Source organism: Macrobrachium nipponense, chromosome 11 (assembly GCF_015104395.2).
Source record: "Macrobrachium nipponense isolate FS-2020 chromosome 11, ASM1510439v2, whole genome shotgun sequence".
Lineage (NCBI taxonomy): Eukaryota > Metazoa > Arthropoda > Malacostraca > Decapoda > Palaemonidae > Macrobrachium > Macrobrachium nipponense.
Window position 1 is genome coordinate 93,535,385 of NC_061087.1, and position 25,589 is coordinate 93,560,973.

A 25,589-nucleotide genomic window follows, 5' to 3' on the forward strand; every position below is an offset into this window, starting at 1 on the left:
GGAAGTGGTCCATCTCCTTATTCAGAGCCACTCTTCAGCAGGTAGCAGATTTCCTCATCTTCCTTTGCTGAGAAGCTCCTTTCCGTCTCCGCAGTTAAAGGCTACAGAGCCTCTCTGGCCTTAGTCCTTAAACTGTGAGGAGTGGACATTTCCACCTCCATGGAAATCTCCCTCCTGATGAAGAGCTTCGAGAGGTCTTGCCCACCCAAAGAACTCAGGCCCCTGGGGTGGGATGGGACTCTTGTCCTTAGGAGCTTGACTCGCAGACCCTTTGAGCTGCTCCGGGAGTTGTCAAACAGGGATTTGACCCTCAAGACCGTCTTTCTGCTGGCCCTGGCATTGGCGAAGAGAATAGGGGAACTTCATGATCTTTCCTTCGATGTTAAACACTCGAGCGGATGGGGATCGGTGACGCTCGATTTCGTCCCGGACATCGTAGCGAAGACTCAGAAACCTTCGGTCCCTGACGACCGGTTCAAGTCATTCATGATCCCCTCCCTGAAGGACCTCACCAACAACGATGCGGATTAGATGCTGCTTTGTCCTGTGAGGGCGCTACAACGCTATTTGAAGAGAACTCGCCACATCAGGCCTGAGTGTCGACACCTCTTCGTTAGCACCCGAGTTACCAAGAAAGAAGCGTCCAAGAACACTATTTCTTTCTGGCTTTGTGAGGTAATCCGGAAGGCGTACTCTTCAGACAGGAGTGATGTCACCAGTACCCTTCGTCCGAGAACCCACGAAGTCAGAGGTATTGGTCCAACCCTTGTGTTCCGCAAGAACTTCTTCGTGGCACAGGTGCTGAAGGCAGGGGTTTGGGCCACTTTCACGTCCTTCCACCTTCGCGATATCGCTCACAGGTCCTTCGACACTTTTTCCTTGGGACCTGTGGTGGCTGCTCAACAAGTTGCGTAGCTTACCCAGCTCCCTTGCTGGACAAAATAGCATCTCATCCTTGTGAGACTGCATGAATGGAAGAGTGAATGAGAGTGTTACTGGCTTCTCTTCCTCCTCTTTTCTTCCCTGTCCCTGCGATCAGAGGGTGGCGGTCATCACTACGCTGGACAGGATGCTGATGCAGGTAGGCTACGCAACTGAGCCCTGTTTTATCCCTTTCAGTAGGGATAGAAGCGTTTATCTGCCATTCCCCTAACAAGGGGGGGGGAGAGTGGATGCCAACCAGAGACAAACCCAAGACTTTGTATTTGGCTCTTGCATAGGAACTAGTTCTTGCTTGCTATTCATAAGAGGCATGCATGCCTCCCTCTTATGATTTTGGTCCAGAGGTCTGACCACTGATCCTGCGGTGCACACCCCGATCAGTTGCACATAGGCTAGGATTCCTCCCTCTGCTCTTACGACCAGGGAGGCAACCAAGGTCGGATGAACACTAGTCTGTTCATAAGACTCAGATTCCACCCACCGATAAGTGAGTCTTCCATGTGTAAAGGACCGATGGTTTGTATTATGTGTCGAATCAAATCACAATTTGAAGTAAATTGTATTTTTCCTAACTATACAAACCTGAGGTCCTTTATATATAGTCCCACCTCATGCCACACCTCACTCTGTTCCTGGGCCTTAAGCCAAGTGGAATGTTTACCTCCTCCAGTCGGGCGGGACTCCCGACCATCGGACAAGCAGTTACAGTGGTACCTCGACATACGAAAGTCCCAGCTTACGAAAAATTCAAGTTATGAAAGCAAATACGAAGATTGTTTTTTTTGCTCTACATTCGAAAATAATTTAGGTTACGAAAGTTTGTTGCTGGAAAGTCCCGAGATTCGCCCGGACCGCCGAGAACAATTTTAAAACTCACACGCCGCCAACTGAGTAGACTCCCCACCATCCTCCCATTCTCCCATTGGTTCCTGATGCTAGTCACCGCCATAAGATCCTGCTCTCCTATTTGTCAGCATCTCGCCCATCGTGCTCTACATAAAGGCGTTCTTCTACGGCCACTCGGTAGCAGCATCGTTAACGTACGCACGCGGAATTCGTTCGTTCACATATACGATTTTGTTTGTTAACGAAAATTTGTGTTAGTGATTTCGTTGTACTACTTTATCATGTTGTGTGAGAACTTAATTAGTATACTTCATTACTTACTTACGCACAGTATAGTTATGGATCCCAAGAAAGTTGCTGAAGTTCATGGAAATAAGAGGAAGCTTTCTATGGAGACAAAAATGGAGATTATCAAGAGGTATGAAGCTAGTATGCGATTGAGTGTGATCACCAAGGAATACGGCCAAAATCCATCGACAATAGGTACTATCCTTAAGCAGAAGGATGCCATCAAAGCAGCTACACATTCCAAGGGCGTCACTATTTTGTCCAGCAAGAGGACCCACGTGCACGATGAAATGGAAAGGCTTCTTCTTGTCTGGATAAAAGACAAAGAAATCGCTGGCGATACAATAACGGAGAACGCAATCTGCCACAAGGCCAGCTATTTTTGGCAATGTGATTGCCCAGGCCAAAGACGATGTAGGAGAAGGGACATCAACGCCAACCTAAGACTAAACGGACTGGCATCCATTCGGTAGGGAGGCTGCCAGCTCGGACACGAAAGCAGCCGAAGCCTTTAAAAAGACGTTTGACGAGATGATGATCAAGGAAGGCTACAGCTCTCAGCAAGTCTTCAACTGTGATGAGACTGGCCTTTTTTGGAAAAAAATTCCTTGTCGGACGTACATCATGGAGGAAGAGAAGAAGCTACCCGGGCTTAAGCCTATGAAAGACAGGCTTACGCTTGCACTTTGTTTGAACGCCAGTGGGGATTGCAAGGTGAAGCTCCTACTTGTGTATCATTCGGAGACCCCTCGAGCCTTTAAGGCCCACAAAGTGCTAAAGGAGAAGCTTCCAGTGTTGTGGAGGGCTAATGCGAAAGCCTGGGTAACGAGACTTTTGTTCACCAAGTGGGTAAATCTGTGTTTCGGCCCGACAGTGAAGAAATTCTTGGAAGAGAAGCGCCACCCTCTGAAATGTCTGCTGTTGTTGAACAATGCTCACCCTCCTGGCCTCGAGGAGTATTCTTTCATCAAGGTTCTTTATCTTCCGCCTAACACCACCCCTCTCCTCCAGCCCATGGACCAGCAAGTGATTTTGAACATCAAGAAGCTGTATAAGAAACATCTTTTCAAGAGATGTTTCGACATCACCGATACCACAAACCTCACCTTGCGTGAATTTTGGAAGGAGCATTTTGGTGTTGTCATATGCATCCGATTCATCGATCAAGCTTGGCAGGAGGTTTCGAGGCGAACCTTGAATTTTTTGTGGAGGAAACTCTGGCCTGATGCCGTATCCGCCTGAGACTTCGAGGGATTAGACGTGGGCGAAGCTGGTGCAGATTCAGAAAAAGTTGACGATCTGGATACTGTTTCACAACCAGATCTTGACGAGATCGTTGCACTCGGCAAGTCCATGGGGCTGGTCGTCGAAAAGGATGACATCAATGACCCTCTCAAGGAGCACCAAGAGGAGCTTACGACGGATGACCTGAAGGAGTTGGAGGCCATGCAACATAACGTCATTCAAGAAGAGTTCTCTAGTAGCGGCAAGGAGGAGGAGAACGACCCTATGACAACGACAGAAATAAGGATGCTCTAGCTGCTTTTCATAAGGTGCACTTATTTGTAGAAAAGAGACACCCCAAGAAGGCTTACACAGGTCCGTATGCTTGCGCAGTTCGATGACGTTTGCCCGAGTCGTTTCAGGAACATTGTGAAAAGCAGGCAGAAGCAATCTTCCTTGGATAGTTATTTTTTAAAGAGGTCTTTAGTAGGAGTAAACAAACAGGAAGATCAAGTGATACTACAAAAAAATAGAAAGTTGAAAGTGGTGAAGAAATTGAATTTTGTATAAAAAAAAACTCAAAAGTATAAAAAAAGTAAAAAAAAATGAAAAAATCAAAAAAAGAAAAAAAATTTAATTTCAAGTTTTTTGTAAAGTTAAGTGTTAACGTTTTGTGCCATTTGTTAATGTGTTTCGTAAAGTTTAGTGTTTGTGTTTCCTGGCATTTTATAATGTGATTGGTAAAGTTAAGTGTTCAAGTTTTCTGCGATTTGTCCTCCTCTGTCGCCACTTTCAGAGATTGCCTCACTCAAAAGGTAAGGTTCCACATTTTACTACATACGTACGTATGTATACACAGGTATGTAGTACATATTAGTACTATATGTAGTTTAAGTTAGGTATTGAATGGTCAAAATTGTTGTATTTCATTGTTTATTGGTCAATTTAGGTTTATTCTAAAATTTATTGGTGTGTTTTTGTAGGGTTTGGAACGAATTAGGCAATTTACATGTAAAATGCGGTTCAAGATACAAAAAAACTCATGATACGAAGGGTGCCTCGGAACGGATTAATTTTGTATCCTGAGGTACCACTGTACTACCAAACCACCTTGTTCGAAAGCTGACGACCGGTCCAGCTGCACTGTAAGTATATTCCATATGTAAAGGACCTCAGGTTTGTATAGTTAAGAAAATGCAATTTACTTCAAATTGATATATATATATATATTATATATATATTTATATTTATATATATATATATATATATATATATATATATATTTATTTTATTATAATATATAGATATATATACATCATATATATATATATATATATATATATATATATATATATCTGATATATATATATATATATATATATATATATATATTATATATTATATATATATATACATATATGATATATATTATATATATATTACATATATTATTCATATATACTTATACATATATACTATGACATATATTACTATACATATATATATATGTATATATGATATATATATATATATTATGGCAGAAGATTGTCATAATGAACTTTGGAAGATAAAGGGGACATACAAGAAAAATCTCTTGTGAAGCATTATGCATTTTGCTATTTTTTTTTATAGAATTTTAATATGTGATCATTTCAAATATTGTTGGTTGTTTTAGTAGTAAAATAATGCAGGTGTGTTGTACTTCAACTTTATTTGTACATGAGTTTTGAAATTAAATACGGGTGCATAAATATGGTTACAGCAATTACGGTCAAAGACTTGAGTTCTCTTGTTTTTTTAAGTCACTGATGTACCTTTGCATTTTGATTATATTAATGGTGCATCCACACTACAGCAAAAATTTCATAGAACACGTTGCAGCTCATTGCATCCATATCATAAACAGGTTGAAAACACTTCAGTGATGTAAGTGGAGAATAAAACGCAAATTCTGGATAATCTTGTAAGCATTAGTTACAACTACCAGGAAGTTGTTGGTTTAATTCAGCCTGTTAGGATGTGGTTGCATTGGGGTGGGGACATGTTTATGACGTCTTGCTGTACTCTTGATGCACCTGAACAATAATGATGGTGTTGGCAATATCTACTGCCTAATAGTGCTAAATAGTATGATGCTGCACCATCAAAAAGAGGATTATGTATTGCAGGTGGCTACGTATGAAAAATTTTGGATAGATTTCAACCTAGGAACATGCAGCATTCTTATTATCTGCCATAAGGATTGTGGGGACGAGGATGCTTATGAAGTAAGTATAATAACTCATCTGTCTTGCTGTGCATTTTCTCCCTTAGACATTTCAGATCAATTTTATATGCTTAGTACCCTGAAGTCCCTTACTTGTTAATGGTACTATTACAATTTATTTTCCCCTTTTTCTTGAAAGAAAAACAATATTTTCAAGTGCATTCTCACCAAGAATCCCATTCAATGCCTGATGTTAGTGAAAAAAACTTTTTTATCAACTCATTTGCTCTCAATCAGTTAACTTCATTGATAAAAGTTGATAACTTCTTAGCATATGTATCAGCTATTTATCAATCTACTTCCAAGGAAGAATGAAAAAGAAATGGAATTCTTTGTGGCCTGCATAATAACCTACTTCTGTGGGAAATAAAAGTTATCAATGAGAATAGTTGAGGATAAAATTGTGTGGCAAAAATACCATTGTGAAAGACTTGAATAACAAGTCCCAGAAATTTCTATGCAACCTTGGGATAATGGGGATTTACTCTGAATAGCAGCAAAAGAACAATCACATAATCTGGACAGATATTTGCTCCTTCCACCTATTTGTAACCATCTAGAAACTCTTGAAGGCTTGACTCAAATTTTTAACAGAAAATTCACCTTGATGTATAACCTAAATCATGGAATAATGCTTTTAGTAATATCTGTAATAAACAGCAAGAAACAGTTATAGAATGGTACGTTTTTAAGGAAGTAGAAAATTTTTATTATTTAGAAATGTGTAGATTGATGAAAGGGGAGTGAAAACAGACAATCCTCTGCTGTTAACATTATATTTTTTTTATCTATTCTTGTTACAGTCAGTTTGGGAGCCCATTATGGTGAAGGTGCAAGACGTAGTGAGTGCAACTTTGGTACAAACCGTTCATTCCTTTACTCTGGAGATTGTTTTGCCCAGTGTGGAAGCATGTGCAAATTTGTTTTTCTCACAGGCATCTCAGGAATTTGAAAAACTACTCACAGATACCGTTGTTTTGGAGTTTCCTCCTCAGAAAAATCTTGCAAGAATATGCAGAACAATCTTTGAAGACAAACTGAAGGTGAGGTTGTCCTGTATATCTCTCTACTGTATATCAGTATTTTCGAGTGCAATCTTCATGTAAAATTTGCTGTAGTTGTTTTTATGTATATTGTAAAAACAACCAAATAAGTGATGTCTGTTGTAATTCTAGCTGTTTCAATTAAACCAAGTTGTTGTTTAAGGTGCGCTGAGGATTTTTTGTGTTAGTAGATGATGTGTCCATCATTTTGTTTTTCGATTACATAGCCATACCTAAGAGTTCTTCACCTACCTCCAGTCTCTGGCTGAGATCTGCATCACCAGCTGTTGTTTCTTCAGCAGCTCTTGCCCCAGGATGCCTGTCGACTTCATCCTTGGTAGGTTTATGACCTTGACTGAGACTAGTATTGACAAATTCCTGTTACACAAGCCTGCCTTTGGCTGTTCACCCACTTGGTCTCCTTGTAAGAGGAAGACAGACCTTGACTTCCAGTCCTTTTTGTATCAGACTAGAGGAGTGCTAGGAAAAATCCCCACTTCTCTGGAGTACCAGCCATCCCAGGTCTTCAGGATCAACTAAATACATAGAGGAATGTTCTTGAGAGGAATCCCTGAATCGCCGCAGATGTGACTGTTCTCTCATGCAGGATACCATCCAATCCAGTACCATCCAGTGCCTAGATCAGTTAGCAGGTCTATCATGACTGGTAATGTGAATAATTCTTGGCCTGAGGGCAGTGGAGGGGATTGTCCTTGATCCCCTTTTATAGTGACCGTGGATTGTGACTGTGTTTGGGATGCGCATTATGGGCAATCCTTATCACAGTTCTCCGAGCAATAGAGTGTCATGCTGATGATTCTTCTTCCTTCAGTTTGTTGGAAGATCCTTCTTAGCCTAGTATGAATCCTTAGCGACTGATACTTTGTTACCAATGGAAGCATGTTAGACAGAGGTGGAGAGGCATTTCTGTGAGGTCATGTAGCTCATTTATTTAAAAATGGCTTTGGTTTCCTCCTCATCATTGGTGTCTTCTATTGAATTCACCTTGATATTTGCCCTAGAGGCTATGCCTTCATTCCACCTTCTCTGGTCTCAATTTGTGCATGATATTCTTGTTGGGGGGGGGGGGGGTGGGGGGGGGTTGTTTTGGTGCTCTGATCTGTTAGTTGCAGAACTCTCTACCCTTCAATTGCTCTTCCACGCTGTTTATCGTTTCTTTAACACATCACCAGAAGTACCGTATCTCAGAGGACAAGGAATACCCCCTACAGGTAGACTCTTCAGTCTCCCAACTACGGGACAATCTCTGCTGAGCATGCCTTTGATCGGACGGAATTTCCTTCCCGGCTGTTGATGTGTAAACCACTGAATCTGTTGCTAAGCCTTGAATCCAAGTACCGTATCATCTTTGTTTGACTTTGGTTTAATATGATGGCAGACTTTGGCTTATGCTGTTGTAGCAACTAGGACTGGAAACAATGGGTTTTCCTTTCTCCTAAGCCAGTACTGTTAAGAGCCAATGTTCCACCGTTTCATGTCTCTTTCCTTGTCTGCAGTGATGTGGACAGTGCTGGAGAAATGTGCTGGAAGTTGTAGATGATCTCTTCTCCAGTTTTCTACAGTTGTGTTTTTCTGGTTGAGAAGACTGGTGGCTGGAGACCAATCATTGACCTCTCTCTCCTCTATATGAATCTGTATGTCTGACTATCTCTTAGAGAGATCAACTCCGTGATTTTTATATACAACTTGGAAGGCTTAAATTTCATGGAGAGTCAAATTTAAGTCATAAAATATACTTGCATTTGTTGTTAAAATTGTATATTATTTTTATATAATCTTGTTATTGCTAGTTTTGTCAGACAATGCATTCTTGAATAGTGGAGGTCAGGTAGAAGCGCTTTTGACATTTGAAAATGATGCAATTGTATAATTCAGTTGTACATATAATTCAGTTGTAAATTTTTTGTATGAATTGACCATATGATGTTGACAAAGATTTATACGAGTATTTTGTCTCCCATTTAGAAAAATAAGAAATATAGGCCATAAGTGAAGAGTTTGCAATAAGTAAACAGTGAATGAAAGTCATTAGTTACCCTCCCTTGATAGTGTTTTCTTGTCTGATTGTACCAGTAATTTTAGTGTTAGTAAATGTTACTTTTATCTACATAGAATTCTGCTGAAGAACTTGACTGTTGGATGGCTAATGGCTCAAAGGGAAGCATACCATTTTCTGGGGTAAGTTTTTAAATGTTTTGCTTGTCATATGTATGTTGAAGACTGCTGGCTTTGTAACTTACCCATTAATTACTTAGCTAACAATTTCATACCCTGGCAGTTCCTCGTTGGATGAGTGGATTTTGCGCTTGGCTACCAATCTGGTGGTCTGAAGTTCGATTCTCGGCTCAGCCAACGTAGAACCAAAGGAGTTTATTTCAGGTGATAGAAATTAATTTCTTGATATAATGTGGTTCGGATCCCACAGTAAGCTGTAGGTTCCATTGCTAGGCCAGTTGGTTCCCAGCCACGTAAAAATATCTAATACTTCGGGCCAGCCCTAGGAGAGGTGTTTTATCAGCTCAGTGGTCTGGTAAAAGTAAGATATACTTAACTTCTTTCCTTTCCAGCTTGAAAATAAACAAATTTACTGGTAACACTTCACAGATTTAGTGCAGGTGACTGATCCTGCCCACTAACCAGAATACCAAGAACTACTAGCAGACAACTTCATTCTATTTCTGCTGACATTTGAATAACATAGAGTGTTGATGGCAGCTGTGTTCTTAAATTTACCAGTTGGAGACTGAATTTTGGTGAATGTTTATCACCAATTTCCGATAGCCTTCAAGCTTTCAGCTTTCAGGAGAGCATTTAATTGTTTTGTTTTTAAGGGCCTGATTCAAGTTCTTCATATTTTGCTGCAGTAGGAAATTCACAATCAAATTGTTTTAACTGCCGAAACATAGTTTACCATGCTGCCACCCTTACAGGTTAACTAAATAATGTAAACACGGTATTTGTTGCAGAACTAATGCTTAAATTGGAGACATTACAAGTAAGCAATATAGTAATGTAAACACTATGTAAATGTTATGTAAGTGTGAAAGAAATATAATTAAATATATATATAATATATATATATATATATATATATATATATATATATATATACTCACTCACTCACTCACTCACTCATCACTCACACACACACACACAGAGTCCAGTCCCGAATTATGCATGTTTGAATTGTGCGATTCCCCTTTTATGTGGTCGCTAGTTCTCAACAATAGATTTTCTGTATCTGCGAAGCCGTTCAAAGTCTGCAAGTCATGCGCTGCAAAACGTATAAAATCTATTGTCTTTTCAAGTATTTTAGGTCGGGGGGAGGGGGGAGGTTTCGCTGGTTTCTGAGAGAAGGGGTTGGGGGAATGCTTGGAGGAAAAAAACTATTCTTCCTCCAAGGAGAATGCAAAAGAAAGATTTTCGGCTCAGTCATTAGCTAAGACAGAAGGCCCTGCTCACACATTTGTGAGTCATAGTGCATTGTGTATGAATGATCAGCATCATCACCATTGTCATATGTATTATTCAAATGTGCGAAGTGTATTCTGAGTGATCGGTATCATCATCATCGCCATAGGTATTATTCAGATCTGCGAAGTGTATTCTGGAAGGCTTCTGCTCTGCCATTAGTTAAGACGGAAGGTTCTGCCTCGCGCATTTGTGACATCATAGCCCAGTGTGTTTGAATGATTAGTATCATCATCATTGCCATACGTATTATTCAGATCTGCGAAGTGTATTCTGATCATCATCATGTATGCATCTGCCTAGAAGTCGAAGAGGAAGACCTTTTTTCTTGAAACTAAAAAGCTTGCCCTTAAGTTAAAGACGAAGGAAGGAGTAACTATCATTTTGGCAGCGGTTGACAACTTTAAATTTGTCATAGCTGAACGTAAAGTAAGAATTATTTTTTCTAGGTTATCTTGTTTTGACTAACTTGGCATTTGATCATTTATTTTTTCTATTGTTGAAGAGAGAGAGAGAGAGAGAGAGAGAGAGAGAGAGAGAGAGAGAGAGAGAGAGAGAGAGAGAGACACCATTAAAATCATTGACCATTATATGGCACACTTGACATATTTGACAGCTTCTCAAGCTCGAGCTTCTCTGTAGTTGAGAGAAGGTAGGGAAATGGATACAGAGAAAGATGAAGGGAAGAATTTTCATTTGAAATTACGGTTCTATTATTATTATTTAAAAATATTAATAAACAAATACATCTACCATAAAAATTCTCTCATCTCAGTAAGAGAGAGGAGTTATCCTTACAAGTATGGTCAGAGGTTTATAATTTTTATTGAAAAATATTTAATCAAGTTTGTTATATAAAAATGTGATGCACAATTTGATAGGGTTAAATAATTTAAAACAACCTTAATATCTTTCCATATGACTGCCACATAACATATAATATCTAATTTGGATTTACAAGTATGGCCAGAGGTTCATAATTTTTACTGAAAAAATATTTGTGCAAGTTTGTTATATAAAAATGTGATTCACAATTTGATAGGCTTAAATATTTTAAGACAACCTTAATATCTTTCCATATGACTGAAAAAAAAGAATGAGTATTATAATTTTTGCAAAAGAATGAGTATTATAATTTTTGCAAAAGAATGAGTATTATAATTTTTGCATGCCCAGTGCCCCCCCAGTAATAGACTCCTAGTTATGCCTATTAGTTACGCCTATGGTAGAAATGTAATTTTGCCTTCGTTACCTAGTTTACTGATTAGCGTAACAAATGTAAATTTTGCATTCTGTACCGAACTAATATTTTTGGTATTGAAGTGTATATGTATAAGTCTCAATAATGTTTGATAAGAATTGAGATATATTTGTATAATGGTACTCTGTGTATATTAACTAGTTTCGGTAAAGGTTAACGACCTTTTCGCCACTTGCTTCAACAGGAAGCTAGAGGTTTACTGTTCAGTAGTCCCGAATCCTCTTGCTCTAGCAGACGATGCCTTACATCATTCTTGGGACAATCTTGAGGTATGTGCATTCCCTCCGTTTTGCCTGATCCGTCAAGTTCTGAAGAGAGTAATGAGTTCTCGAAATCTCAGAATGATTTTGGTGGCTTCTCTATGGCCTCAAGGAGAGTGGTTCCCGGACCTTCTGTCTCTTCTATCATAGGTTCCAAGAGAGATCCCCCTTGACATCAACTCCTTTGCCAAACCCATGCGGAAAGGTTTCACCAGTCAGTAGAGTCCCAATCTCTTCATGGCTGGAGACCATCAAGTATCTCCTCTGAGCAAGAGGTTTTTCTCAAAAGGCTGCAGGATGGATGTCCAGCTATCTCAGGAAATCTTTGTCAGCAGTCTATCAGAGGAAAAGGGCAGTCTACTGTGATTGGTGTCATTGACAGGGTTTCTCTCCATTCAAAGCTTCTGTTCAGCAGACAGCGGATTGTCTGATCTTCCTCAGGAATGAGAAAGCTCTTTCTGTTAAGCTATCAGAGGCTACAGAGCGGCCATGGGCTTGGTGTTGGGCCTTAAAGGCATAAACATCTCTTCATCCTGGGAAGTCTCCTTATTGTTCAGGAGTTTTGAACAATCCTGTTCACCAAGGGAACTCAAGCCTCCTGTGTGGGATCTTTCTCTTTTCCTGAGAAATCTCACTTGGGCTCCTTTTGAGCCTCTACGCCAATCATCAGACAAGGATCTGACTCTTAAAGACAATTTTCTCGTTGATCTTGGCATCTTCAGAAAGAGTTGGGGAGCTCCATGTTAATCATACCAGGGGTTGGGGGTTAGTGGCTTTCGAATTTGTTCCAGAATTTGTGGCTAAGACCCAGAATTCCTTGGTACACAATGACAGATTTGCCTCAATTTCCATTCCCTCACTGAATGACTTTGTGGACAATGATCTGCAAGAACTCTTGCATCCCCCTGTCAGAGCACTGAGATGCTATTTGAAAAGGACTCGTCACCTAAGACCTAGGTGCCGCAGACTTTTTGTTAGTACTGGCCTGTCCAAAAGGGAAGTGTCCAAGAAAAATTATTTCATTCTGGTTATGTGAGACGATTAAACAGACTTACTCCTCTCTTTCTAGTTCGGTCACTTAGTTTGTGCAGGCTAAAGCACATGATATCAGAGGTATAAGTTCCTCTCTGGCATTTAAGAAAAACATCTCTTTTTGTAGGATTTTGAATGGTGGTGCTTGGCTACATCAGTGCACATTCACTTCTTTTTACCTAAAGGACGTTGCCCATAGGTCTTAGGACACTTTTTCCTTGGGTCCGGTGGTGGCTGCCCAACAAGTTGTGTAATTCACCCATGTCCCTGGCAGGTTGGTTTGTATCTTCCCTAAGATGATTGTGTGGAAGAGAGAATGGGTGAGTTGGTGGCCTCTTTTTTTGCTCTGTTTTCCTTTCTTCTTCCTACAGAGGGTGTTTTCCTTTCTTCTTCCTACAGGGGGGTCAAAGAATAGACACGTCATATGCTGGAATTGGTCTGATACAGGAGAGTAGGGTGGCCATACTGGTAGTTAGTGGTTTTTGTGTTGTGACTATGCAGTAGACAAATTTGGTATTCAGTAGCAAAGACTCCTCTCTCTAGCAAGGGGAATGAGGAGTGGTAACAAACCTCTGTGGCTTATATGGTTTGATGCTTGAACAAGAAGAGTTTTCTTTTGTCCCTAAATGCAATGAATCTGACTATATATCATTGTGTTTCAACCCAGACAGCTGAGTTTTTAGATATCCGATTGTTTAAATCTCTCACGGGCATGGGCCCCCCTTCTTTAGAACTCGTTCTTCTAGGAAGGGTGGCCAGGTGGGTTAACTCCCAACCAATTAAGGGTACTTGTACCACCCTCCAAGTATAAGTTTATCCTATTGTTAAGACTGTAGGTTTGTTCTGCATATGAACAAATAAATTTTTTAATTAATTTGTATTTTTCATAGCTAAGAAACCTGAGAGCTTAACGTTTACTGCCCACCTCTAGCTTACCCTCTCTCTTTTCCTGGGTTCGAGGAAAGACTAGTGTGTCACGAGGTTCTATGCCTGGTTGGTGACCAGGTTCCACCTCATATGTGCATGAGATGCAAAAGGCCACAGATTCCTTGCTTTACAATCTTTTGATTGTTTTTAACCAGTTTCCAGCTGGCGCAAGAAGATTATTTTATTGTTGAGAACGAGGATTTGTTCTGCATATTAACAAATGGCAAATTTTTAAATCTGTATTTTTCTTAGCTAACAAACCTGAGATCTTAACATTTACTGCCCACCTCTAGCCACCCCTCTCTCTTTTCCTGGGTTGGGGAAAAGATTAGCACATCACGAGGTTCTGTGCCTGATTGGTGACCAGCTTCCATCTCATATGTATATGCATGAGATGCCAGATGCCACAGATTCCTTGCTTTATAATCTTTGATTGTTTTTAACTGGTTTCCAGCTGATACAAGATTATCTGATTGTTAAGACCGAGGGTTTGTTCCGCGTATGAACAGTGTGGCTGAGCGATCTTGAGACACTACACGTGCCAGAGCGAGAGAGAAAAGAGGGGACCGTGGGCACAGATTTATACCACTCCATGATATAAACAACAATTTCCAGCAGCACCAGACTCAGAAGGTGCATGAATGGGCATTTTGGTATTAAGGCTGGACAAGAGTAGGGGGTGCCATCCTTTCAACTGCAGGGATATTACCTGTAAATTAGTTAGCACTGAGGGATGGTAATGCTGATAAAATACTCATACGTATTCAGTTCAGCTAACTTCTGTCCTGAGTAGAAAAGAAAGTTTGTAATAGTCAGAGAACAAGCGTACTAAGGAAGCCCAAAGGTGGTATATCCAGAAGTACTAGCTTATTACACTGGCAACAAAAGGATACTGCCTGCCACTTGGTGTTTGTACCTGTAGATTCCTAGCTGGAGGGTAGTAGAAGGTTATGGGCCAGTACTTGAATAAAACGGGGAGAACCTGAAGATTTGCTTTCTTTTGTACCTCTACTTCCATGGAAGGTAAAGCTATACAATGGAGAGAAAAATTTAATTACAAAAATTTTCTAATTGAAAAAGTTTAATACTGTAATATTTTATACTACTTAGCAAGTGCTTGGATAGCATGTACAAGAGAAAACTAAAGCACTTTTATAATGACTGTATACCCATGCCATATTTTCATATCGGATGTTTCTTACATCTAAATCTTTTTTTGCCAACAGTCCCGCATATACTAACCAATATAAAGTAAACAAAATCTTTAATCAAATATTTGAAAGTTATGTGCATGCAAAATGTCCTTAACAGGTTGAAGTCAAAACTCATCCTTAAATGACAAGAATAAAGAATAGTAACATCAATTATTTGGGCTTAAAAACTTTTTTTTCATGAAAACTCAAATTTATGTATGTATATTTGATATGCCACAGTACTCATTCACAGAGTAAAAGAACCATAACTACTGCCTCCTTTCATGCATTTACTGTACCATTCTGGAAGCTACAAAACAATGTAGTAACAGTTTGTCATTGTACACTAGGTTCAAAATTATGGATTTTTCTTTTTAATATTCTGTTCTCTCATAAAACATCTTGCAAACATTGCAACACAAAAAATCATTGGGAAATCACAAATTTTGGGGGGAAATCACAATTTTTTGAAGTAAATTGTATTTTTCTTAGCTATACAAACCTGAGGTCCTTTAGATAAGGAATTACTTTCAGCGCAGGTTGGAATTTGGCCGTTGTAGTTTCAAACAAGACAGTTAGGCAGCTAAATACTGTCTGCTAGTCAGGAGTCCCTCCCGACTGGATGTAAACATTTCAATTTGGTTTAGACCCAGGAAACAGATTGAGGGTGGCATGAGGTGGGCCTATACATAAAGGACCTCAAGTTTGTATAGTTAGGAAAAATATGAATTACTTTAAAAAACTGTGATTTGTTCCTACATAATATAGAAACCCTCGGTCCTTTACATTAGGAAGCCTCACTGATTAGAGGAAGGAATCTGGATGAGCCTCTATGAACAGACTGGTGTTCGTCCAACCTAAGGTCCCCTTCCTGGTTGTAAGAGCAAGGAAGAGGACCACGCCTCTGCCCAAGTGATTGGCATATGAGAACTGTATGATCACTGGTCAGACCTCTGGGCCATTTCATATAAGGGAGGTAAACATAACCTCATTTGAAAAAGCAGTTAAAAACCCTTGATGTTGCTGGCAGTAAGGCAAATATAAGCATTGGGTTTGCCTTATCTCTTTGTCTAAGGAAAGGGGAGGATATATGCTTCTTTAATCTAATAAAAGAATAAAGGTTGTTCTGTATGTAGTCTCATCTGCATCACCCGCATGTGATGGTCGTGACACTCTGCCCAAAGGAAGAGAGAAGAATGAAAGGGAAAGAAGAGAGCCAGTCACTCTCACATTCACACCTGCATTCATAGCGATCACAAAAGGCAAGATGCAACCTTGTTCTGTTAACCCTTTAACGCCGAAGATGTATAATAAAAATCGTCTCCCGTATGCCGAGGGGGTCTCGGAGTGAGCGCCGAAGCGGAAAAAATATTTTTTTTTTAAATCACAGCGCGCTTAGTTTTCAAGATTAAGAGTTCATTTTTGGCTCCTCTTTTTGCCATTGCCTGAAGTTTAGTATGCAAGCATCAGAAATGAAAAAAAAATATTGTCATATATAAATAATGCGATTTATGATAGCGTGAAAACAAAATTTCATATATAATTGTATTCAAATCGCGCGTGAGCAAAACGGTTAAAGCTAACAAGTTAATATTTTTTCGTTGTATTGTACACTAAATTGTGATCATTTTGGTATATAACGCATTGTAAAACGATCAAAGAAACACAGAAAAAATATGATCACAAAATGATGCATGAATTCGTAACGCGCGGACGTAAAAAAATGTTTGTTTTTTTTAAAAATTTACCATAAATCTAAATATTGTTCTAGAGACTTCCAATTTGTTTCAAAATGAAGATAAATGATTGATTATTACTATACTGTAAGAGTTTTAGCGTTTTAGCTTACAATTGCAGTTTTCGACCATTTCGGACAAGTTAAAGTTGACCGAATGTCGAATTTTTTTATATATTTTTTTTATATGCAAATATTTCAAAAATGAGAAAAGCTACAACCTTCAATTATTTATTGTTGTATTCTACATGAAATTGCACACATTTTCATATATAAAACTCTATGAAATGCCTAATATAAAACGGAGCAAATATTACGAGAATGCAACGTACGCATTTCGGAGATTTGCGGCGGAGAATCCGTGTGCGGAGGAAAGGAGTTTTTTTTAAATTCACCATAAATCTAAATATTGTGCTAGAGACTTCAAATTTGTTTCAAAATGAAGATAAATGACTGAATATTACTAGACTGTAAGAGTTTTAGCTTACAACATTTCGGTAGAGTCAAATTTGAGCGAATGTGGTTTTTTTCTATTTATCGTGATTTATATGCAAATATTTCAAAAATGAGAAAAGCTACAACCTTCAATTATTTTTAGTTGTATTCTACATAAAATTGCGCACATTTTCATATATAAAACTTTATGTACAGCTAATTTAAAGTGGTGCAAACATTACGACAATCGGACGAAAAAATTTCTGATTTTTTTCGGAAGAGTTACCGCGCGGACGTAAAGAAAATTATTATTTTTTTTTCATAAATTCACCATAAATCGAAATATTGTGCTAGAGACTTCCAATTTGTTGCGAAATAAAGGTAAATGATTGAATATTACTAAAATATAAGAGTTTTAGCTTGCAATTGCGTTTTTTGACCATTTTGGTAGAGTCAAAGTTGACCGAAGGTTGAAATTTTGGCACTTATCGTTATTTATATGAAAATATTTCAAAATAAGTAAAAGCTACAACCATGGGTTGTTTTTAGGTGTATTGTGCAGTAAATTGCGCACATTTCCATATATAAAACTTTATGTAACAGCTAATTTAATATGGTGCAAACATTACGACAATTGGACGAAAAAATTTATGATTTTTCGGAAGAGTTACCACACGGACGTAAGGAAAAAGTTTTTTTTCATAAATTCACCATAAATCAACATATTTGGTAGAGACTTCCAATTAGTTGCAAAATGAAGGTAAATGATTGAATATTACTAGAATATAAGAGTTTTAGCTTACAATTGCGTTTTTTGACCATTTCGGTAGTCAAAGTTGACCGAAGGTTGAAAATTTGGCACATCCTTATTTATATGAAAATATTTCAAAACTGATAAGAGCTACAATCATGAATATGTATTTTGTTGTATTCTACATGAAATTGCGCACATTTTCATATATAATACTCCATGTAACAGCTAATTTAAAATGGTGCAAAAATTATGTCAAAGTGACGAAATAATTTCCGAGATGTGCGATAAGAAAGAAATTCGTGCTTGCGCGCCTGGGTAACGATTGTAAACAAAACAACGCCTTGATCCGTGAACTCCCAGCATCCCCCAAGGCGCGTGATTCAAAAGTTTTAGGCTGGTAGGCCTATAAGTATTTTTCCGCGAATTAAAAAAAAAAAACTTTTTATCGACATATGATACGTCTGTTCGGCACCCGACAGACAATTTATGTCGACGTTTAATACATCCAATCAGCATTAAAGAGTTAAAGGAGCTGGGTAAGCTACACATCTTGTTGAGTAGCCACCACAGATTCCAAGGACAAAGTGTCCAAGGACTTGGGGTCTATATCCCAAAGGTAGAACAAGATGAAAGTGGTCTGATTAGACCACACCCCCACTTTCAGTATCTGAGGAACTGACAGGTTCTTGCAGAATGCAAGGGAAGGACCAACACCTCTGACTTCAATAGCTCTTGGACAAAAGGTACCAGTGTCTTTCCTGATTGCCTCACAAAGCCAAAAAGAAATAATGTTCTTGGACACCTCTTTCATGGTCACCCAGATGCTTGAAGAGTTATTGACACTCTGGCCGGAGGTGGCGAGTTCTCTTCTGATAGTGCTGTAGCACTTTAACAGGGCAAAGCACCATCTCATGTGGGTCATTACCACAAAAGTCCTCTAGGGAGGGTAAGCTACACATCTTGTTGAGTAGCCACCACAGATTCCAAGGACAAAGTGTCCAAGGACTTGGGGTCTATATCCCAAAGGTAGAACAAGATGAAAGTGGTCTGATTAGACCACACCCCCACTTTCAGTATCTGAGGAACTGACAGGTTCTTGCAGAATGCAAGGGAAGGACCAACACCTCTGACTTCAATAGCTCTTGGACAAAAGGTACCAGTGTCTTTCCTGATTGCCTCACAAAGCCAAAAAGAAATAATGTTCTTGGACACCTCTTTCATGGTCACCCAGATGCTTGAAGAGTTATTGACACTCTGGCTGGAGGTGGCGAGTTCTCTTCTGATAGTGCTGTAGCACTTTAACAGGGCAAAGCACCATCTCATGTGGGTCATTACCACAAAAGTCCTCTAGGGAGGGGGTTCATGAAGGACTTGAACTTTGCGTAACAGATCCCTGTCCCCTTGAGTGTTTCACATTGAAGGAAAGCCCATGAAGTTCTCCTCTCTTCGTGGATACTGGCGATTCCAGGGCAAGCAGAAAGATTGTCTTGAGGGTCAGATCCCTGTCTAACGATTCGTGTAGAGGCTCATAAGGTGAACGAATCAGGCCCTTTATAGCAAGAGTTACATCCCGGTCAGGGGGCCTGAGTTCCCTGGGTGGGCAAGACTTTGAAACTCTTCAAAAGCAGAGATATTTATTTCCCTAGAAGAGGAAATATCTATACCACTCAGTTTCAAGACTAGGCCCAAGGCAGACCTGTAGCCTTTAATTGCAGAGAGAGAGAGGAGCTTCTCACAGTAAAGAAAGACCAGGAAGTTTGCAACCTGCTGAAGTGAAGCGTGACCGGAGAGAGACTCCGTCTACTACACCAACCACAGAAGAAAGTCCACTTTCCCTGGTATACTGCTGCAGAGGACTGTCTGAGGTATCCTGCCATCTCTGTTGCTGTTTGGCGAGAAAAAACTCTCGCTCTCAATAGGTGGAGGATAACCTCCAGCCATGAAGGCGCAAGGGATGTATTACCTAGTCCTGAGTTGAAACATCTGTGGCTTGGGAAGCTTGGTGGAACACAGCTTGTGTGTGTGTGTGTGTGTGTGTGTGTTTATGTATAGGAGGATATCTTCATATTCATGGGTACTTCTAGCTTGTAGTACTATATCCGTTGTTGCTTTGCGGAATCATGGCAGAGCATTCCTTCCCCAATTTACTACATACAGTTTAAGTTGGCATCCTCCCTGAGACCTCAAATGCCTTTTTGTGGTAGTGTCAACAGCCTATAAATTTTTTTATTTGGTAAGCAAACACTTTGCTATATGGAATTACTAAAAGTGCTTAGAGTGATAGCTGATTTTACATTGCTCACTTCCTTTTAATGTGGGGATCAGCTATAATGAAGAGGTAAGTGTTTTCAAATACATAAATACTTAATTGAAGATTAGATTTTAGGTATTTAGTTCTCTATTATATAACAACCCTCCCATTCTCCTCCCATAGGTGGGTAGTGTTGTCAGTGCACCTCACCCCTTACACTGTAGGCATTACTCAAGGTTCTTTGCAATGTCCTCTTTGGTCCCCGTTCATATTCTTTTTCATCCATCTCATTGGGACCCTCTCCTATTAATTGTTTCGTATTGCATGCAAGGTTTTCCTCCTGTTACACCTTTCAAACCTTTCTTCTTTTGATTTCCCTTTCAGAACTGAATGACTTCATAGGTTCCAACACTTGGCTTTTAGTCTGAGTTCTGTATTCCATTCCACTACTTTCCTCCTATCCCCCTTTACATTTGCACCTATAGGTCCCCTGGTGGAGGGTGGAGGGAAAATAGAGTGCACAGAAGGATACTGCCTGCCAGCTGGTGTTTGCACCTATAGACCCCTGGTGGTGGTTGAAGGGAAGTAGGATATAGGTCAGTACTTGTAGAAAATGGGGAGAACCTTGAAATTTGCTATCTATTGTATCTTCATTAGCATGGATGGTAAAGCTGTGTAATGAGGAGGTAAGTAAGTATTTGAAAAATAAACCTTGAATTAAGTATGTATTATGATAACCACTTATTCATTGTCCAGCAAGTTAAGGTTTTTGGTTTGGTGCTATACATGATAAATGAGTTTACAGTTAGGTGTGTTTGACATCTTAATGCCAGCATTCTCTTACTCAAGGTCTTTCTTCAATGAGTAAAATGTGTGAGGAGTTGAATGCTACATGCCAATAGACAGAGATTTTGTGGATCGAGGAGTGAATCTTAGACATGCTGAATCAATTATAGTCTTCTTATCAGTTGTCATGTCAGGACTTCAGCTAATAGTGTTTTCACATATTGTATGCACATTATTGTATAGCCCAGGATTTGAGCCAGGATAGCCTAAACTATGGGTTAATCATAGCCTTGTACCTGTGCTTTATCCTCACTGTAGTGCTGCACTTTGTATTTAATGGAAATTCTTGACAGTCTGTTTTGATAGAATGGGCAATGTACTTAGCAAGATTAAAGTAGTATTTGAAGTAGAGTAGTGTAAGCCAGGGTGAGCCATATAAAATACTGTGTGCAATGTTTTCAGTAACCAGCATCTCTTAGGGCAATGAAAGATTGGAAAAGACATGTTACAGTATAATAAGTTATTGCTTAACCAGAAGTATTCAAACTATGTTAATGAATTGTTGAATTTATAATGACAAATTTTTAAATTTTTTTCATTGTTATGCAGGAAAAGGTTAGCTCTTCTTCCAGCAGACAGAAAAAACGAACATCATCTGCTCATGGACTTAAAGCTTATCAAAATAGTAGTAAAGAATCCAAGGTGAGTAATGAAGTTTCTTTCTCTTCCTCAACATTCTTTATAGTCATCTGTCAACAAAGGGGGGGATTATAGTCTCTGCCTGTCTGTGTTACCTTGTCATTTCATGGTCCCACTCAGTTGTAGAGATACAGTAGTAACTCGAGATATGAAATTAATCTGTTCCAAGGCACCTTTTATATCATGAGTTTTTCATATCTTGGACCACATTTTACATGTAAAATGGCTAATCCGTTCCAAGCCCTCCAAAAACACCCCAGTAAATTTCATAATAAAGCTAAATTGACCTATAAACAATGAAATACTACAACAATTTGGACCATTCAATACGTAACTTAATAATAAAAATGCAAAACCTGTAAATAAAGTGTATATTAGTGTACAAGAAATATTATTACTGTAACGTAAAATGTGGAAGCTTACCTTTCGAGTGAGGCTATCTCCGAAAGTGGCGGCAGAGGAGGAGGACAAACGGCAGATACGTACACTTAACTTTACGAAACACATAAAAAAATGTCAGAAAAACAAACTAAACTTTACAAAACACATTAACAAAACTGTAACACTGAACTTTACAAAAAACTTAAAATAAAATTTATTTTGTCTTTTTTTAATTTTTACATTTCTTTTTACTTTTTTATAGTTTACGTAATTTCAATTTCTTCACCACCGAATGGATGCCAGTCCGTTTACGGAATTTTTCGAACCACCCATGAGAAGCCTTGAACTCTGGGGTTGCCGTTGATGTCCCCTCTCCGCCGTCGTCTTCGGCTTGGGCAATCAAATCGCCGAAAATAGCGCTGGCCTTCTGGCAGATTGCCGTCTCGGTTATCGTATCTCCATCGATTTCTTTGTCCTCGATCCATACAAGAAGCAGCCTTTCCATTTCATTTATGCACATGGCTCCCTTGTTGGACAAAATAGTCACGACGCCCTTGGAAGTGTAGCTGCTTTGAATGGCTTCCTTCGCTTAAGGATGGTGCCTATCGTCGACGGATTTCGGCCATATTCCTTAGCAATCACACTCAACCGCAAGCCAGCTTCATACTTTTTTATTATCTTCATTTTGGTCTCCATAGAAAGCATTCTCTTCTTTCTGTGAACTTCAGCAACTTTCTTGGGACCCATGACTAATATGTACTGTACGTAATTAAGTTACATATGTAGTACGTATACTAATTAGGTTCTCACAACACGATAAAGTAGCACAACGAAATCACTAACGAATTTACGATACTAAACGAAATCGTTGGACCGAACGAATGCCGCATGCGTAGGATAAAGCTTCGGGTGCGAAGTGGCCGAGTGAAGGGACGCCACCACGTAAGATGCAAGATGGGAGGGATGCTGTCCAATAGGAGAGAAGGATCTCATGGCTTGGCTAGCATCAGGAACCAATGGGAGAGCAGGAAGATGGTGGCGAGTCTACTAGAACTAAGATGGCGGCGCGAGTTTCAAAATTGTTATCGGCCGAATCTTGGACTTTCAGAAAACTTTTCATATGTAGAGCAGTAAAATTTTTCGTGTCAGCTTTCGTATCTCGAGTTTTTCGTAAGTTGAGCCTTTCGTATCTCGAGGTACCACTGTATTAGTCAATATTATCACAAACATATATCATCCTGCATAAATGTACATAAATGAAGACTGTACTGTCTGTGTCAGTTGCTTAGTTCAGATGTACACGTACAGTGAAACCTCGTTTTAACAGACTAATAGGGGTGGGAAGGTTGTCTGTTAAAGCTAACTGTCCATTGAAATGAAGCATTGCTTTTTTTTTTTTTTTCCGGCCCTAAGTGATGTTTATCAGTAGGCCTAGGTGCGATAACTGCCGACATACATGACAAGATTCACATTATGATGTAAATTGATAGTAAAGATAGTAAAACCATTTTCACCTTATATATTATTCACATATCTTCATAAATACAGTGAACCCCCATATTCACAGGAGATGCATACCAGACAAACACCCCCCCCCCCCCCCCCCCCCCCCCCCCCGGTGGATAGTTGAAACCCACAAATATTTAGAATCCCTACTAAAAACACTCATACCTGCCTGTCTTGAAATTTCAAATACCAAATCTATGCCTTAAATAATGTCCTACTTAAAATATACCTTAGATTAATATCCTATTACTGTATTAATCTTTGAGATTATATTATCAATATCATTTCAAAGTCATCAGGTATACCATGGCATTCAATGCTTCACGCCCAGTAGACCTAGTTCTCACAGACCCAAAGACTCCCACATACCCAGTAGACCTGGTTCTCAGACCCAAACATCTGCCAAACCCAGTAGACCTGGGTCTAACAAACTGGAATACTCCTCCACAAACAGTAGACCTGGGTCTCACTGACCCGAACTTGACTTCAGTGCGTTGCAACTTGAATGAGAGGAAGAGATAGTAAACGACACATACATATTTAGCACCAGCATCCAGACCTAGGAAGCTATTGAGAAGGACATTGGTACCATGGCATCTACAAGTTGCTAAACTGGAAAATAGCAAAAGCATGCCAGGCCTCTCAGACCCTGGTCTACCATTCTAGGATTAAATAATACAGGCAGTCCTTGTTTATTGGTGGGGGATCCATTCTGATGGCTTGATGATAAGCGAAAATCACTGATAACCGAAAATTGGCAATTTTCAGCACTTATTGGTGCTGATTACCGGATTTTGGCACTGGTAACCAGTTGATGGCACCTCTTGTTATGTATGTGTTGACACTGATACTCTATTAACCGGAAATCAGCGTTTTCACCACTAGACAAGTGCACCATAAAACTAGATTGCCGATAACCAGGACAGCCTGTTGTGTAGAATTATTGCACTTTATTGTAATGTTAAGGGTTTGTAATGGCGATAAAAAATATGATATGGAACCAGCTTTATTTTTCGTTTATTTTTTATTTTTAATAACATCATCTTTACATAACCAATTTTTCCTAAGATACCTTTTGTTGCAAAAGCTAGACTATACACAGATGATTATGTAATTAACAGTCATCCTAAGCTATACTACCCTTGGCCAGATTTTGTCCGTTAATTCCGATGTCCATTGGTTCCATTAAAACGAGGTTTTACCCTATATCATTCTTACCTTGTCATCACAACAGGTCAGTATTGATACAAAGGTAGACTGTCATACGATGTGCATGAAGGGACATTATCTATGTGGCACTCCTTTAATGTGTTTGTTTTGTTCTGCTTATCTTGTCATCAAAACTCCTACACAAACACAACACATCATTACTGTATGCCCAACTATAGCTGTGATGTGGAGGATTGTTATGGTTGAGGGTTGTTGTTGGTGTTGTTAGTGGGTGTGTGTGTGTTGCTTTTTTGTGTTGTTTATGTTGTTAGTAATTGTTTGTGCAGTGGTCTTGTGTTGTGGTTGAGTTTCTTGTTGTTTGCTGTGTTGTTGAGTTGTGGTTGTGTTCCTTGTTTGTTGTTGAGTTTTGAGGTTGTGGTTCTTTGGTGTTGTGTTGTTGAGTTGTGGTCCTTGGTGGTTGTGTTTTTGGGTTGTGGGTTGTGGTTCTTGGTTTTGTCTTGCAGTTGTTAGTGTCTTAGTGACCTTGACCAGCGAACAGCATAGCATAGGCCGGAGTATCTGGAGTGGTTGGTAAGTACGTGTTTGTTTTTTTTTCTGTGTGTAGGTATAGGTCAATTGTCCTGTTTGTATTCTGTAGTGTGAAGAGGAAAGTGTGACTAAGGGTGGGTTTGGCAGCTGGAGTGATTAGGTTTATGTTGGGGGGGGATTTGCCCGGCAGTTTTTAAGCTTGTGATCCCGCCTCAGTGGAAATCACAGAGCAAAGCTTAGAAATCCAGATAGTCTTAATGCATTCATGCTGTAAATATCCATTTTGTACATGAACTTTCTTGTCAGATATATACTTAGCTTTAGACTCCGTCGTTCCCGACAGAAATTCAAATTTCGCGGCACACGCTACAGGTAGGTCAGGTGATCTACCGCCCTGCCGCTGGGTGGCAGGACTAGGAATCATTCCCATTTTCTAATCAGATTTTCTCTGTCTCCGGATCCGACAACTCCTGTTGTTGGTTCCTCCTGATGGATTTCGTTTTTCGCTTGCCGTGGATCTTTTCGCAGTCTTTTGGTGACGTATTGGATCTTTGGCTTGTCATACGCTTT

The 25,589-nt window shown here is 39.4% G+C and overlaps 1 protein-coding gene across 4 annotated transcripts in view; it reads left to right on the forward strand.

The window, feature by feature from the left end:
- Positions 1-25,589, forward strand: part of LOC135207355 (uncharacterized) — a 316,324-nt gene that overhangs the window by 167,844 nt on the left and 122,891 nt on the right. For all 4 annotated transcript variants that reach the window (XM_064239086.1, XM_064239094.1, XM_064239106.1 and 1 more), the window contains 4 exons: positions 5,469-5,567; positions 6,370-6,609; positions 8,743-8,808; positions 21,345-21,437. In XM_064239086.1, the coding sequence (XP_064095156.1) occupies positions 5,469-5,567; positions 6,370-6,609; positions 8,743-8,808; positions 21,345-21,437 (498 nt within the window). The remainder of the gene's footprint in view (positions 1-5,468; positions 5,568-6,369; positions 6,610-8,742; positions 8,809-21,344; positions 21,438-25,589) is intronic.